The following is a 16,477-nucleotide window of genomic DNA, read 5'->3' on the forward strand; positions in this document are numbered from 1 at the left end:
GAGTCAGGCTACACCGCAGGTGGAATGCTGGTGCGGGTCTCTATGGTGGAAGTCTTGAGACAGGAGCTGGAACCTGGAAGACAATCACAGGAGAGAGACAAACAGGAACTAGGTTTGACAACCAAAGCACTGACGCCTTCCTTGCTCAGGCATAGTGTATTTATACCTGCAGCAAGGAAGGGATTGGCTAGGCAATTATGCAGATTATCAATACTGAGAACAGATTGGTGGAAATGATCAGCTGAATCCAAGATGACTGCGCCCATGCAGACTCTTGGAGGGAAGTTTGGTTTGTAATCCATGTGGTAATGAAAACAGTAATGGCGGCGCCGGCCACCGGAGACAGGAGGCGCCAGGCTGACAGATGCACATCCAACCACGCGGACACAGCGGAGGCCGCGGCTGACGTAATCGCCACTCAGACACTCTGCATGCAGAAGTTCAGGGACGGCGGCGGAGGCCGCGGGAGACGCCATGCCAGGTGTAATATGGCGTTTACTGTGACAGCGTCCCAGAGTGACAGGAGAGGATACAGGAATGTACACATCAGGATAACAGATGGGATCCGGTCCTGGAGCGCTGAGCCAGCCTTAGGAGGCATCTGATGGGTAAGAAATGGCGTCCAGATACCCGGATCGTGACAAGTAGAAGTAGTTTATAGAAAACTTGTAATAATGAGGATATTGAACTAAATGAAAAAATGACAAATGTAAAAAGTGAAAGAGAACGGCAAGACCGACATAATGTTTGGAATTAATAGAATCCCCATGAAAGGAGTTGCATATAGGTCAGGAACTGATGAGAAGAGGGGGATTACAATAAATACATTCTTGATGGTATGTTAATGTGGCTGGTGGGAGGGGACAAGCAGATTACAATAAATACATTATTGATAGTATGTTAATATGGCTGGTGGGAGGGGACATGATTGGGGGACCAAATTATGTCACAAATTTCCTGTGGCAAAATGGTCCCTACAAACTAAAGTTGTTAGTTCTGTCAACCATAATTAGATAAAGGCGCTGTAATTTATATACTCATTTAAACCTCCCGGTGCCAAAGCGCCCGATCTGAAAGTCCAAAAGCTCTCTCGTTTCAACAGCTCTTTGGTCAGGTCCCCACCTCTGATGCCAAGATGTACTTTTTCCAAGCCAAATGCCTTGAAACTCCCAAGATTACCTTTGAGTGTGAAATGAAAATGTCTAGCTACCGTGGTCAACTGTTTCCTTCTACTCAGGTCAAGAGCAGCATTCATGACTGTTCCTACATGTTCTAAAATGCGCTGTTTCATCATCCTGGTAGTCATGCCCACATAGTTCATGTTGCATTCACATGAGATGCAGTAAATAACACCTGTTGTTCAACAATTAATGTAATCCTTGATTTTGATGTTATTGCCATATTTGTCCACCACTTCCTTATTCCTGATCATATATTGGCAAGCCTTACAGGCTCCACACGGAAAGGATCCAATTAAGGTGGGAGGTTTTGGAGCTGTGCAGGTGTAATGACTCCTTACAAGATGATCACGTAGATTCGGAGCACGTCGCCAGCTCATGGATACATTGGTGTCGATATGTTCAGATAAATCCTTATCTGACAGAAGAATGTGCCAGTGTTTCTGGATACATTTCTTAATCCGATCCCACCCATGGCTGAAATTCATGACAAATCTCAGTTTTTCATCCTTTCTTGCAGTACCATCTTTCTGACCAAAGATCAGAGTTCCTCTATTGGTCTCCCTTAAAGAGCACTTGGCTCGTTTTATGGAATTGTGGCTATACCCTCTCTCCCTGAGTCCATTTGTTAGTTCTTCACTTTGTTGTTTAAAAACAACAGTCTCAGAGCAATTCCAGCAGAGTCTCAAAAATTCACCTTTTGGTATGTTTTCCACCGTTGGTGGAAAATGATGATTGGTTTGATGAAGTAGTGCACAGGTTCTCAAACTTGGTCCTCAGGACCCCACACAGTTCATGTTTTGCAGGTCTCCTCACAGATTCACAACTGAAATGATTAGCTTCACCTGTGGATCTTTTAAAATGGGTCATTGAATAATGAATACACCTGTGCACCTGCTGGGTTACCTGCAAAACATGCACTGTGTGGGGTCCTGAGGACAGAGTTTGAGAACCTGTGAAGTAGTGTATTGTAGCAGTGGTTTTCTTATATAGTTTGGTTTCCACTTTATTCTGGAAACCTTTATATATTTTCACATCCAAAAAGGAAATCTCTGTACTGCTAATTTCTGATGTTAACTTTAAGTTTAAATTATTAGTGTTAAGTTTCTCAATAAACTCTAATAAGAGGTCTTGCCCTGCATTCCATATCATGAAGATATCGTCAATGTAGCGATACCACATTGTTACATGTTTGGTATAGCATTCGTTTTCATCACAGAAGACTAACTCTTGCTCCCACCAACCTATAAATAAGTTAGCATAAGTGGGCACTCATGCCGCCCCCAGGAACGGGGTCCTCCATAGTCCTTATTGGCCAAGATTTATAATGCCGATGTTCAAATTCTAGAATACTTACCATAAGAATTTATCTCATGATTCTCAAACCATACAGACACTGGAGGTGATATTGCAGGGAGTGGCTAGTATCAGATTCTCTTAATTAGGAGAAGGGTCTCATAGATTGACAAAATAGAACTGATACGCTATTATTAGTATATTATCATTAGGCTTAATACAAATAAAAGTTGCCTTTACTCTATTGAGGAGTTTGAAAATATATTGGTATGATTAGCCCATTTTAGGGCTACACATCATTATACATGCACTCTCAGGCTATCAAAAGGATACTATGCCTGTTTAAGAGACTTATTTTATTACATTAATAAAAGTTAAGTTTAACTTAGTCATTTACCAAAAAAAATTCTTAAAAAGAGTGCACCACATACTAAGCCTTCTTTAGTGGAAAACTCACTAGTGTTTTTTTTTTTTGCTAATAATTCTCAAAGAAACGTATTGGTTTGTATACTGTAAGGTTGGATCATGATGTCAGTTCATGCTTGATTAGCATAGTACGTTAATTGTCATAATGATAGACTGCAGTTTGTGGACACTGAGTGCTAATTATGTTGACCTTTAAGAAACAAACTAATGGGTTAAAGACAGCGCCCATCCTCTTATTGGATGGATGAGACATCAATCACTCTGTCTCTATGTGATAGGTCTATCTTGGCAATATAGGGTCAATTATGGGACTTCACCACACACGCTAAACAGTGCAGCGATGTGAACAAGCCTACGGGTGAAACGCGTTATCAGCACCGATATGTTGCTCTGATGTTAAGGGAACCACTGACCAATGAGTGTCTACATGCTTCTCTCCCCTCCTTCTGCTGTTAGTAGCTACAGTTAGCGGTAAACATCTTCCGGACAGCTCTCATCCTGGGATTGCGGCATAGCACCTTGCAATGTTTCATGAAATCAAGGTGCTGCAGTCGCTCTAACAGGGACAGCAGTACAGCTATCTTTTCTTCCTTCTCACCAGATATTCCCTGTCTGCTGCCCTCTCATCCGCTGAATCTGTATAGGTGATCTGTAGTTCATTACGGTGTGACAGCAGAAGTAGCGGGCGCCTGGTTAGCTGGCCTGCTTGAATTCCTCCTATGCAACGCAAATTATCTGGGTATTTTCTAAGGAACCAGTGATTATTGTTTATTTGCATAATGTTAAGTGAAATATGCAGGACATATTAACAAGCTGGAATATAGATGCCTAGCTAGCTACCACCATTGTCATTACAATTTTCCTGTGATTGTTAATATCTTGTACTAATACCTTAATTACTGGAGAATCGGTCCCAGTTCACAGGGTTTTGGGAAGGGTGCAGCTATTGCTCTATAACACCTGAGACCACTTAAACTCTGATTGGCCTTATACTTAATACAATTCTGTCTCTTAGTGACCAGATTAGCCAGTTTATTTTGCTAAATCGTAGATACAAACAGAACCAGCCCTAACCAATATGATGCCCTAGGCAAGATTTTGGCTGGTGCCCCCTAGCACCACCGCTAGTTCCGCATATGACCCTGCACCATCACCCCTCACCCATAGTAGTCCTTATTTTGGTGTTCCTACACCTATATTTTAAATAGGAACAGTGCGCACATTTGGCACACAGCCCAAAAAGAGGTATGTTTTTGCTGGCAAGGGGCATCGCCATACAATAGTACACCCAATAACAAATTACATCACACAGTAGTACAACTTTATTCACATTATATCATGCGATAGTGTCCCTAATTGACGTTACATCACACTGTAGTACCACTTTACCTTATAAATGTTACTCCTCATAGTAGTGCCCCTTATTCACATTACATCAAACTGAATTGCTCCTTATTCCCATTATACCACACCATATTGCTCTTTATTCACATTAGACCGTGCCCTTTCTATACGGTACGCCACACCTTATACACATAATAATGCATTTATACACATAATATCACACAGTAATTCCCCTTACACATGACACACATTATTAATGGCCTCATACACATAATGTCCCTTACACATTTGCCGCACATTATTAATGCCCTCATACACATAACTACACATTTGCTGCACATTATTAATGCATTTATACACATGACACGCATAATACCCCTTATGACGAACACTATTGCACCACCAGCCCACTCACACACAGCACTCACATGGCCACTAACACTGTGACCTCTGCCTCTGCTTGGATACAGATGTGTCCTCATAAATCTTGCCTCAATGCGCCATGCAGCAGGAGATGCCTGGTGTGAGCCTGCTGGCAGAACTGCTAACGTCGGGCACCTTTTTTGATGAAAATGCATCTTATTTGCACTGCTATTTGGCTAAGATGCACAAGCAGCTTCTGCTGATTAAAATTATATGCAGCATGCCTATATACTGTGTTTGTGGCTGTATATGCATACAAAATGCTACACACAGAATATAGGCATGCCGCATATAATTTTAATCGGCAGAAGCTACTGGTACCCCTAGGCATATCAAATGCACTAGGAATTTGCCTAGTGTGCATATGTCTAGGGCCAGCTCTGGATACAAACCCTATTTTTGGTCATTAATCCGGACACTTTTATTTGGGTGTTATTACATCTGGGAATTGGTATAAATGTATCCATGTTTGATGCCAATTGATTTCTGAGTTAGTGTATCTCTATTATACAGGTTCTTGGCAACAAGGTAACAGAAAGCGGCTGGTTACTATTTATCCAGGATTTGTGATTAACATTGCTGTCTGGTTGATTATTAAGGTGGCATTACCATGTACAATTCTACCAGTAACTATTTTAGCTTTCTGGAATTTAAAAATTTCTAGCATACTATAACTGTTTGGAATTAACCATTTCATTTTGGCTGGTCAGTGGTTTACCCATTCTATTTAACTGAGACCTTGCAAAATTGTGAGAATACTAATTTTAGTACTATTATATGAATTGCAGACTAGAGATGAGCGCCTGAAATTTTTCGGGTTTTGTGTTTTGGTTTTGGGTTCGGTTCCGCGGCCGTGTTTTGGGTTCGAACGCGTTTTGGCAAAACCTCACCGAATTTTTTTTGTCGGATTCGGGTGTGTTTTGGATTCGGGTGTTTTTTTCAAAAAACACTAAAAAACAGCTTAAATCATAGAATTTGGGGGTCATTTTGATCCCAAAGTATTATTAACCTCAAAAACCATAATTTACACTCATTTTCAGTCTATTCTGAATACCTCACACCTCACAATATTATTTTTAGTCCTAAAATTTGCACCGAGGTCGCTGTGTGAGTAAGATAAGCGACCCTAGTGGCCGACACAAACACCGGGCCCATCTAGGAGTGGCACTGCAGTGTCACGCAGGATGTCCCTTCCAAAAAACCCTCCCCAAACAGCACATGACGCAAAGAAAAAAAGAGGCGCAATGAGGTAGCTGTGTGAGTAAGATTAGCGACCCTAGTGGCCGACACAAACACCGGGCCCATCTAGGAGTGGCACTGCAGTGTCACGCAGGATGGCCCTTCCAAAAAACCCTCCCCAAACAGCACATGACGCAAAGAAAAAAAGAGGCGCAATGAGGTAGCTGTGTGAGTAAGATTAGCGACCCTAGTGGCCGACACAAACACCGGGCCCATCTAGGAGTGGCACTGCAGTGTCACGCAGGATGTCCCTTCCAAAAAACCCTCCCCAAACAGCACATGACGCAAAGAAAAAAAGAGGCGCAATGAGGTAGCTGTGTGAGTAAGATTAGCGACCCTAGTGGCCGACACAAACACCGGGCCCATCTAGGAGTGGCACTGCAGTGTCACGCAGGATGTCCCTTCCAAAAAACCCTCCCCAAACAGCACATGACGCAAAGAAAAAAAGAGGCGCAATGAGGTAGCTGTGTGAGTAAGATTAGCGACCCTAGTGGCCGACACAAACACCGGGCCCATCTAGGAGTGGCACTGCAGTGTCACGCAGGATGGCCCTTCCAAAAAACCCTCCCCAAACAGCACATGACGCAAAGAAAAAAAGAGGCGCAATGAGGTAGCTGTGTGAGTAAGATTAGCGACCCTAGTGGCCGACACAAACACCGGGCCCATCTAGGAGTGGCACTGCAGTGTCACGCAGGATGTCCCTTCCAAAAAACCCTCCCCAAACAGCACATGACGCAAAGAAAAAAAGAGGCGCAATGAGGTAGCTGTGTGAGTAAGATTAGCGACCCTAGTGGCCGACACAAACACCGGGCCCATCTAGGAGTGGCACTGCAGTGTCACGCAGGATGTCCCTTCCAAAAAACCCTCCCCAAACAGCACATGACGCAAAGAAAAAAAGAGGCGCAATGAGGTAGCTGACTGTGTGAGTAAGATTAGCGACCCTAGTGGCCGACACAAACACCGGGCCCATTTAGGAGTGGCACTGCAGTGTCACGCAGGATGTCCCTTCCAAAAAACCCTCCCCAATCAGCACATGATGCAAAGAAAAAGAAAAGAAAAAAGAGGTGCAAGATGGAATTGTCCTTGGGCCCTCCCACCCACCCTTATGTTGTATAAACAAAACAGGACATGCACACTTTAACCAACCCATCATTTCAGTGACAGGGTCTGCCACACGACTGTGACTGATATGACGGGTTGGTTTGGACCCCCCCCAAAAAAGAAGCAATTAATCTCTCCTTGCACAAACTGGCTCTACAGAGGCAAGATGTCCACCTCATCATCACCCTCCGATATATCACCGTGTACATCCCCCTCCTCACAGATTATCAATTCGTCCCCACTGGAATCCACCATCTCAGCTCCCTGTGTACTTTGTGGAGGCAATTGCTGCTGGTCAATGTCTCCGCGGAGGAATTGATTATAATTCATTTTAATGAACATCATCTTCTCCACATTTTCTGGATGTAACCTCGTACGCCGATTGCTGACAAGGTGAGCGGCGGCACTAAACACTCTTTCGGAGTACACACTTGTGGGAGGGCAACTTAGGTAGAATAAAGCCAGTTTGTGCAAGGGCCTCCAAATTGCCTCTTTTTCCTGCCAGTATAAGTACGGACTGTGTGACGTGCCTACTTGGATGCGGTCACTCATATAATCCTCCACCATTCTATCAATGTTGAGAGAATCATATGCAGTGACAGTAGACGACATGTCCGTAATCGTTGTCAGGTCCTTCAGTCCGGACCAGATGTCAGCATCAGCAGTCGCTCCAGACTGCCCTGCATCACCGCCAGCGGGTGGGCTCGGAATTCTGAGCCTTTTCCTCGCACCCCCAGTTGCGGGAGAATGTGAAGGAGGAGATGTTGACAGGTCGCGTTCCGCTTGACTTGACAATTTTGTCACCAGCAGGTCTTTCAACCCCAGCAGACTTGTGTCTGCCGGAAAGAGAGATCCAAGGTAGGCTTTAAATCTAGGATCGAGCACGGTGGCCAAAATGTAGTGCTCTGATTTCAACAGATTGACCACCCGTGAATCCTTGTTAAGCGAATTAAGGGCTCCATCCACAAGTCCCACATGCCTAGCGGAATCGCTCCGTGTTAGCTCCTCCTTCAATGTCTCCAGCTTCTTCTGCAAAAGCCTGATGAGGGGAATGACCTGACTCAGGCTGGCAGTGTCTGAACTGACTTCACGTGTGGCAAGTTCAAAGGGCATCAGAACCTTGCACAACGTTGAAATCATTCTCCACTGCGCTTGAGACAGGTGCATTCCACCTACTATATCGTGCTCAATTGTATAGGCTTGAATGGCCTTTTGCTGCTCCTCCAACCTCTGAAGCATATAGAGGGTTGAATTCCACCTCGTTACCACTTCTTGCTTCAGATGATGGCAGGGCAGGTTCAGTAGTTTTTGGTGGTGCTCCAGTCTTCTGTACGTGGTGCCTGTATGCCGAAAGTGTCCCGCAATTCTTCTGGTCACCGACAGCATCTCTTGCACGCCCCTGTCGTTTTTTTAAAAATTCTGCACCACCAAATTCAAGGTATGTGCAAAACATGGGACGTGCTGGAATTTGCCCATATTTAATGCACACACAATATTGCTGGCGTTGTCCGATGCCACAAATCCACAGGAGAGTCCAAATGGGGTAAGCCATTCCGCGATGATCTTCCTCAGTTGCCGTAAGAGGTTTTCAGCTGTGTGCGTATTCTGGAAACCGGTGATACAAAGCGTAGCCTGCCTAGGAAAGAGTTGGCGTTTGCGAGATGCTGCTACTGGTACCGCCGCTGCTGTTCTTGCGGCGGGAGTCCATACATCTACCCAGTGGGCTGTCACAGTCATATAGTCCTGACCCTGCCCTGCTCCACTTGTCCACATGTCCGTGGTTAAGTGGACATTGGGTACAACTGCATTTTTTAGGACACTGGTGAGTCTTTTTCTGACGTCCGTGTACATTCTCGGTATCGCCTGCCTAGAGAAGTGGAACCTAGATGGTATTTGGTAACGGGGGCACACTGCCTCAATAAATTGTCTAGTTCCCTGTGAACTAACGGCGGATACCGGACGCACGTCTAACACCAACATAGTTGTCAAGGCCTCAGTTATCCGCTTTGCAGCAGGATGACTGCTGTGATATTTCATCTTCCTCGCAAAGGACTGTTGAACAGTCAATTGCTTACTGGAAGTAGTACAAGTGGGCTTACGACTTCCCCTCTGGGATGACCATCGACTCCCAGCAGCAACAACAGCAGCGCCAGCAGCAGTAGGCGTTACACGCAAGGATGCATCGGAGGAATCCCAGGCAGGAGAGGAATCGTCAGAATTGCCAGTGACATGGCCTGCAGGACTATTGGCATTCCTGGGGAAGGAGGAAATTGACACTGAGGGAGTTGGTGGGGTGGTTTGCGTGAGCTTGGTTACAAGAGGAAGGGATTTACTGGTCAGTGGACTGCTTCCGCTGTCACCCAAAGTTTTTGAACTTGTCACTGACTTATTATGAATGCGCTGCAGGTGACGTATAAGGGAGGATGTTCCGAGGTGGTTAACGTCCTTACCCCTACTTATTACAGCTTGACAAAGGCAACACACGGCTTGACACCTGTTGTCCGCATTTCTGTTGAAATACCTCCACACCGAAGAGCTGATTTTTTTGGTATTTTCACCTGGCATGTCAATGGCCATATTCCTCCCACGGACAACAGGTGTCTCCCCGGGTGCCTGACTTAAACAAACCACCTCACCATCAGAATCCTCATGGTCAATTTCCTCCCCAGCGCCAGCAACACCCATATCCTCCTCATCCTGGTGTACTTCAACACTGACATCTTCAATCTGACTATCAGGAACTGGACTGCGGGTGCTCCTTCCAGCACTTGCAGGGGGCATGCAAATGGTGGAAGGCGCATGCTCTTCACGTCCAGTGTTGGGAAGGTCAGGCATCGCAACCGACACAATTGGACTCTCCTTGTGGATTTGGGATTTCGAAGAATGCACAGTTCTTTGCTGTGCTGCTTTTGCCAGCTTGAGTCTTTTCATTTTTCTAGCGAGAGGCTGAGTGCTTCCATCCTCATGTGAAGCTGAACCACTAGCCATGAACATAGGCCAGGGCCTCAGCCGTTCCTTGCCACTCCGTGTCGTAAATGGCATATTGGCAAGTTTACGCTTCTCCTCCGACAATTTTATTTTAGGTTTTGGAGTCCTTTTTTTTCCGATATTTGGTGTTTTGGATTTGACATGCTCTGTACTATGACATTGGGCATCGGCCTTGGCAGACGACGTTGCTGGCATTTCATCGTCTCGGCCATGACTAGTGGCAGCAGCTTCAGCACGAGGTGGAAGTGGATCTTGATCTTTCCCTAATTTTGGAACCTCAACATTTTTGTTCTCCATATTTTAATAGGCACAACTAAAAGGCACCTCAGGTAAACAATGGAGATGGATACTAGTATACAATTATGGACTGCCTGCCGAGTGCAGACACAGAGGTAGCCACAGCCGTGAACTACCGTACTGTACTGTGTCTGCTGCTAATATAGACTGGTTGATAAAGAGATGTCTATGTAACTATGTATGTATAAAGAAGAAAGAAAAAAAAACCACGGTTAGGTGGTATACAATTATGGACGGACTGCCTGCCGAGTGCAGACACAGAGGTAGCCACAGCCGTGAACTACCGTACTGTACTGTGTCTGCTGCTAATATAGACTGGTTGATAAAGAGATGTCTATGTAACTATGTATGTATAAAGAAGAAAGAAAAAAAAACCACGGTTAGGTGGTATACAATTATGGACGGACTGCCTGCCGAGTGCAGACACAGAGGTAGCCACAGCCGTGAACTACCGTACTGTACTGTGTCTGCTGCTAATATAGACTGGTTGATAAAGAGATGTCTATGTAACTATGTATGTATAAAGAAGAAAGAAAAAAAAACCACGGTTAGGTGGTATACAATTATGGACGGACTGCCTGCCGAGTGCAGACACAGAGGTAGCCACAGCCGTGAACTACCGTACTGTACTGTGTCTGCTGCTAATATAGACTGGTTGATAAAGAGATGTCTATGTAACTATGTATGTATAAAGAAGAAAGTAAAAAAAAACCACGGTTAGGTGGTATACAATTATGGACGGACTGCCTGCCGAGTGCAGACACAGAGGTAGCCACAGCCGTGAACTACCGTACTGTACTGTGTCTGCTGCTAATATAGACTGGTTGATAAAGAGATGTCTATGTAACTATGTATGTATAAAGAAGAAAGAAAAAAAAACCACGGTTAGGTGGTATACAATTATGGACGGACTGCCTGCCGAGTGCAGACACAGAGGTAGCCACAGCCGTGAACTACCGTACTGTACTGTGTCTGCTGCTAATATAGACTGGTTGATAAAGAGATGTCTATGTAACTATGTATGTATAAAGAAGAAAGAAAAAAAAACCACGGTTAGGTGGTATACAATTATGGACGGACTGCCTGCCGAGTGCAGACACAGAGGTAGCCACAGCCGTGAACTACCGTACTGTACTGTGTCTGCTGCTAATAATATAGACTGGTTGATAAAGAGATGTCGTAGTAGTATGTATGTATAAAGAAGAAAGAAAAAAAAACCACGGTTAGGTGGTATACAATTATGGACGGACTGCCTGCCGAGTGCAGACACAGAGGTAGCCACAGCCGTGAACTACCGTACTGTACTGTGTCTGCTGCTAATATAGACTGGTTGATAAAGAGATGTCTATGTAACTATGTATGTATAAAGAAGAAAGAAAAAAAAACCACGGTTAGGTGGTATACAATTATGGACGGACTGCCTGCCGAGTGCAGACACAGAGGTAGCCACAGCCATGAACTACCGTACTGTACTGTGTCTGCTGCTAATATAGACTGGTTGATAAAGAGATGTCGTAGTAGTATGTATGTATAAAGAAGAAAAAAAAACCACGGTTAGGTGGTATACAATTATGGACGGACTGCCTGCCGAGTGCAGACACAGAGGTAGCCACAGCCGAGAACTACCGTACTGTGTCTGCTGCGACTGGATGATAAATGATATAAAAAATATATATATATCACTACTGCAGCCGGACAGGTATATATTATATATTATATAATGACGGACCTGCTGGACACTGTCTGTCAGCAGAATGAGTTTTATTTTTATAGAATAAAAAAAAAACCACCACACACAAGTGAAGTCACACGACGAGTGTTTAACTTTTTCAGGCAATCACAATATAAGTATACTACTAACTATACTGGTGGTCAGTGTGGTCAGGTCACTGGTCAGTCACACTGGCAGTGGCACTCCTGCAGCAAAAGTGTGCACTGTTTAATTTTAATATAATATTATGTACTCCTGGCTCCTGCTATAACCTATAACTGGCACTGCAGTGCTCCCCAGTCTCCCCCACAATTATAAGCTGTGTGAGCTGAGCAGTCAGACAGATATATAATATATATAGATGATGCAGCACACTGGGCTGAGCCTGAGCAGTGCACACAGATATGGTATGTGACTGAGTCACTGTGTGTATCGCTTTTTTCAGGCAGAGAACGGATATATTAAATAAACTGCACTGTCTGGTGGTCACTCACTATATAATATTATGTACTCCTGGCTCCTGCTATAACCTATAACTGGCACTGCAGTGCTCCCCAGTCTCCCCCACAATTATAAGCTGTGTGAGCTGAGCAGTCAGACAGATATATAATATATATAGATGATGCAGCACACTGGGCTGAGCCTGAGCAGTGCACACAGATATGGTATGTGACTGAGTCACTGTGTGTATCGCTTTTTTCAGGCAGAGAACGGATATATTAAATAAACTGCACTGTCTGGTGGTCACTCACTAGTAAACTCTCTGCACTCTCTACACTTCTACAGTACTCCTCCTAGTCCTAAGCTCCAGTAAATCTCTCTCTCTTATAATCTAAATGGAGAGGACGCCAGCCACGTCCTCTCCCTATCAATCTCAATGCACGTGTGAAAATGGCGGCGACGCGCGGCTCCTTATATAGAATCCGAGTCTCGCGAGAATCCGACAGCGTCATGATGACGTTCGGGCGCGCTCGGGTTAACCGAGCAAGGCGGGAGGATCCGAGTCTGCTCGGACCCGTGAAAAAAACCATGAAGTTCGGGCGGGTTCGGATTCAGAGAAACCGAACCCGCTCATCTCTATTGCAGACCCAGCACATCAGCGGGTTCTTGGTCTAAAATATATATATACAGTATGTGTGTGTATAATTATAAGTGTGTCTATGTCTGATTAGTTAAACCCCTTTTATTTTAATGGGATAAATAAAAGTTATATAATTGTGGACAGATTAGGCTCTGGAAAAATTCAAATAGTGTCCCCAAAATAGAGTCTTCTTTTTTTCTTCTTTGTTATTTGGTAACTTTCCTGACTCTGGGGAGCAACACCAACCCTCATTAATATTATTATTCTCTTATAATAATTATTGAGGCATTTGGTATAGCACTAATTTTATCTCCTTTGATGTTATAAAACTATACCCTATGGGCAGTATTCTTGATTAACGAGGGGTCTTGTTGCAGATTATCTCACACCGTTGTTTTGCCAAGCATATACTGTAAGTTGTTCCAAGTGTCTTGCATCATATGAAGCAGATGGGTTTTCCCCGATGAAGGACTCATCTGTATAGATCTCATTTGGAAGAACCATATATATATATATATGCTTATTTTGTTTTTTTCATGGTCATTTATTTTAAATCACACCTTTCTTAGCAGTCATACCCAGGATTAGAACCCTGAAGGAAGACACCTTACTGAGCTATTTGCTCCTGCTTAGCAAGCCTGCAGATTCTAACTATATGAAGCTAGAATTGTCAGTTCAAAACCATTGCAACTAGGCAGATCAATGCTGGTTATTTCTCCAACAATTATTTTACAAGTGTCATACTAAGAATTAGATCCCACGTCCTATTATACTGGAAACTGATGGAGATATTTACTCCTGCTAAGCAGGCCTGCAGATTCTAACTATATGAAGTTACTTGTTATTGCCAAAATAACTTTATATAGTTAGAATTCTCACACTTCCTATGATAGAGCAGATAGCTTCATCAGTAAGGTGTAATAGGTCGTGGGTTTTTATCCTGGGTATAATACTTGTAAAATGTACATCTATAATAAACTGAGTGCAGGAAGGAAGAGATAGCAGCTGCTATCAATCAATACATGGAACGGGAGGAGAGGTGCCCCCTACAGAGCAGGAGCCCCTGGCAGCCGACTCCTTTGCCTCCCAGAATTACGCCTCTGTATGTCTGTATGCAAATATATGAATATGTATGTGTATATATGTAATTTTGTGTATATATAATATATACATTACATTTATTTATTTTCCTTTCCTAGGAGTGTTTAAAGCACTGAACAAAAGCACAGCCGATACAATCAGCATAAACCAAGCTGAGGTAATAACATAACAAGAAAAATTTATGTAGTCTAAATAAATGCTTTTACACACAGAGCCCTAGCCAGGGTTGCCAAAACATCGGGTGGACCAGGGTACTGGTGTGGTATGGCTACTGGTGAAGTCACACCTAGTGTACAAGGGAATGCATGTTGCGGCATTGCGGAAGCATTGTAGTGCCCCTACATTGTCCTGGGAGAGAGCATTTTTTCAACTACACTATGCCATTTCACAACCATAGCACCAGACAGTGTGTAGTACAGGTAAAAAAATAATGCTGATGACAAGTCCTCATCAAACCATTTCATAAAGTTCTTGTGCAAATATAATGAAATATAATAGTTTGTGTTTGCGATACAGCATTCAGCAACTTTATTTACTGGTATGTAGTCACATACCTCCCAACTTTTTGGCAGCAAAAAAAAAAATTGACCACAAAAGGGGCGTGGCCTCGAGGAAGGGGTGTGACTTTGCGGGAGTGTCACAATCGCATGCCACGCCCCCGGTTTTCATCACTGAGGGGGCATGCCCACTCTCCCTCCGTCTTTAGTGAATAGACGCTGCGCACGTGCGCACAGCATCTATTCACTGCTGCTCAGAGCAGCAAGTGAGAGAGCCTCCCAACTGCCCCCCCACCGCGGGACATTGTGACCTGTGGGTGGGAAAGCAGGACAGTCCCCAAAAAACGGGACTATCTCGCGAAAATTGGGACAGTTGGGAGGTATGTAGTCATGTCCTTTGACATGCAACTGCTTTCATATAGGGAAAGTCTTCCAGCTTGTAAACAGCTTTCTCCATTTTTCTGCTTATAGAATGGCGTGTTCATTTATATATTTGTATTCTACGTGTATGTGTTACCCATTTCCTAAGTGAAAATGGAGACAATGGCCCTCATTCCGAGTTGTTCGCTCATTATTTTGCTTCGCATCGGTGCGATTTTCCGCTAACTGCGCATGCGCAATGTTCGCACTGCGGCTGCGCCAAGTAAATTTGCTATGAAGTTTGGTATTTTACTCACGGCATTACAAGGTTTTTTTCTTCGTTCTGCTGATCGTAGTGTGATTGACAGGAAGTGGGTATTTCTGGGTGGAAACTGGCCATTTTATGGGAGTGTGTGAAAAAACCCTGCCGTTTCTGGGAAAAACGCGGGAGTGGCTGGAGAAACGGGGGAGTGTCTGGGCGAACGCTGGGTGTGTTTGTGACGTCAAACCAGGAACGACAAGCACTGAACTGATCGCACTGGAAGAGTAAGTCTCGAGCTACTCAGAAACTGCAAAGAAAAATCTTTTTGAAATATTGCGAATACTTCGTTCGCAATTCTGCTAAGCTAAGATTCACTCCCAGAGGGCGGCGGCTTAGCGTGTGCACTGCTGCGAAAAGCGGCTAGCGAGCGAACAACTCGGAATGAGGGCCAATGATTTATAACGTTCTCTTTTCTTTTCAGTTCATCAGTCTCGCAATGAACATCTGAGGGGACGTTGTGGATCACCACCTTACTGGCTATGCATTCTTGGCCAGGTTGCTCATGCAAGAATGAGCAAAACATTTTCATGCACAGTTCTGAGCTCCATAGTAGCCAGACACTATAATTGGCCTGCTTCTTTTTCACAATGTTCAAATAAAATGTTTGACATTTTAATAAACATTATTTTAAGACACAACACAGTGTACTAAAGCATTTAGCGTTAGATTTACTTTTGATCTTTTACAGGCATATCCATCTAATTATATAGACCAGAGTATTCATGCACCTATTCTGTGTTTTTTAATAAATCTTTTGAAATACAATTATTATATCAAATAGGTATGTCTGTTGCGTAACATTTTCTGTCTCTGCATTATTACTGTTTTGCGGTGTGAGATTTTGTATAATTAGCGTTATCTTGTGTTTCTGTAACCTCATAGATCTGATTGCACTCAGGTCGGGCGCAATCGCACTTGCACTGCGTGTACTGTGCTAAGGAGGCTATTCAGGTTTGTTAGCAGATGTAACATGTAACATGTGCAGAGAGAGTTAGATTTGGGTGGGTATATTGTTTCTGTGCAGGGTAAATAATGACTGCTTAATTACTACACTGCAATTTAGATTTCAGTTTGAACACACCCCACCAAAATCTAACTCTCTCTGCACATGAT

At 43.9% G+C, this 16,477-nt stretch overlaps 1 protein-coding gene across 1 annotated transcript in view; it reads left to right on the top strand.

Annotated features, from left to right (window-relative positions):
- The window catches only part of CAPN9 (calpain 9), a 283,180-nt gene extending 267,036 nt beyond the window's left edge, over window positions 1-16,144 (top strand). Inside the window, exons 19-20 of the mRNA XM_063917552.1 lie at window positions 14,284-14,342; window positions 15,786-16,144. Of these exons, the coding sequence (XP_063773622.1) occupies window positions 14,284-14,342; window positions 15,786-15,812 (86 nt within the window). The 3' untranslated portion in view covers window positions 15,813-16,144. The remainder of the gene's footprint in view (window positions 1-14,283; window positions 14,343-15,785) is intronic.
- The last annotated feature ends 333 nt before the right edge of the window (window positions 16,145-16,477 follow it).

This window comes from Pseudophryne corroboree, chromosome 4, assembly GCF_028390025.1.
Source record: "Pseudophryne corroboree isolate aPseCor3 chromosome 4, aPseCor3.hap2, whole genome shotgun sequence".
Taxonomy (NCBI): Eukaryota; Metazoa; Chordata; class Amphibia; order Anura; family Myobatrachidae; genus Pseudophryne; species Pseudophryne corroboree.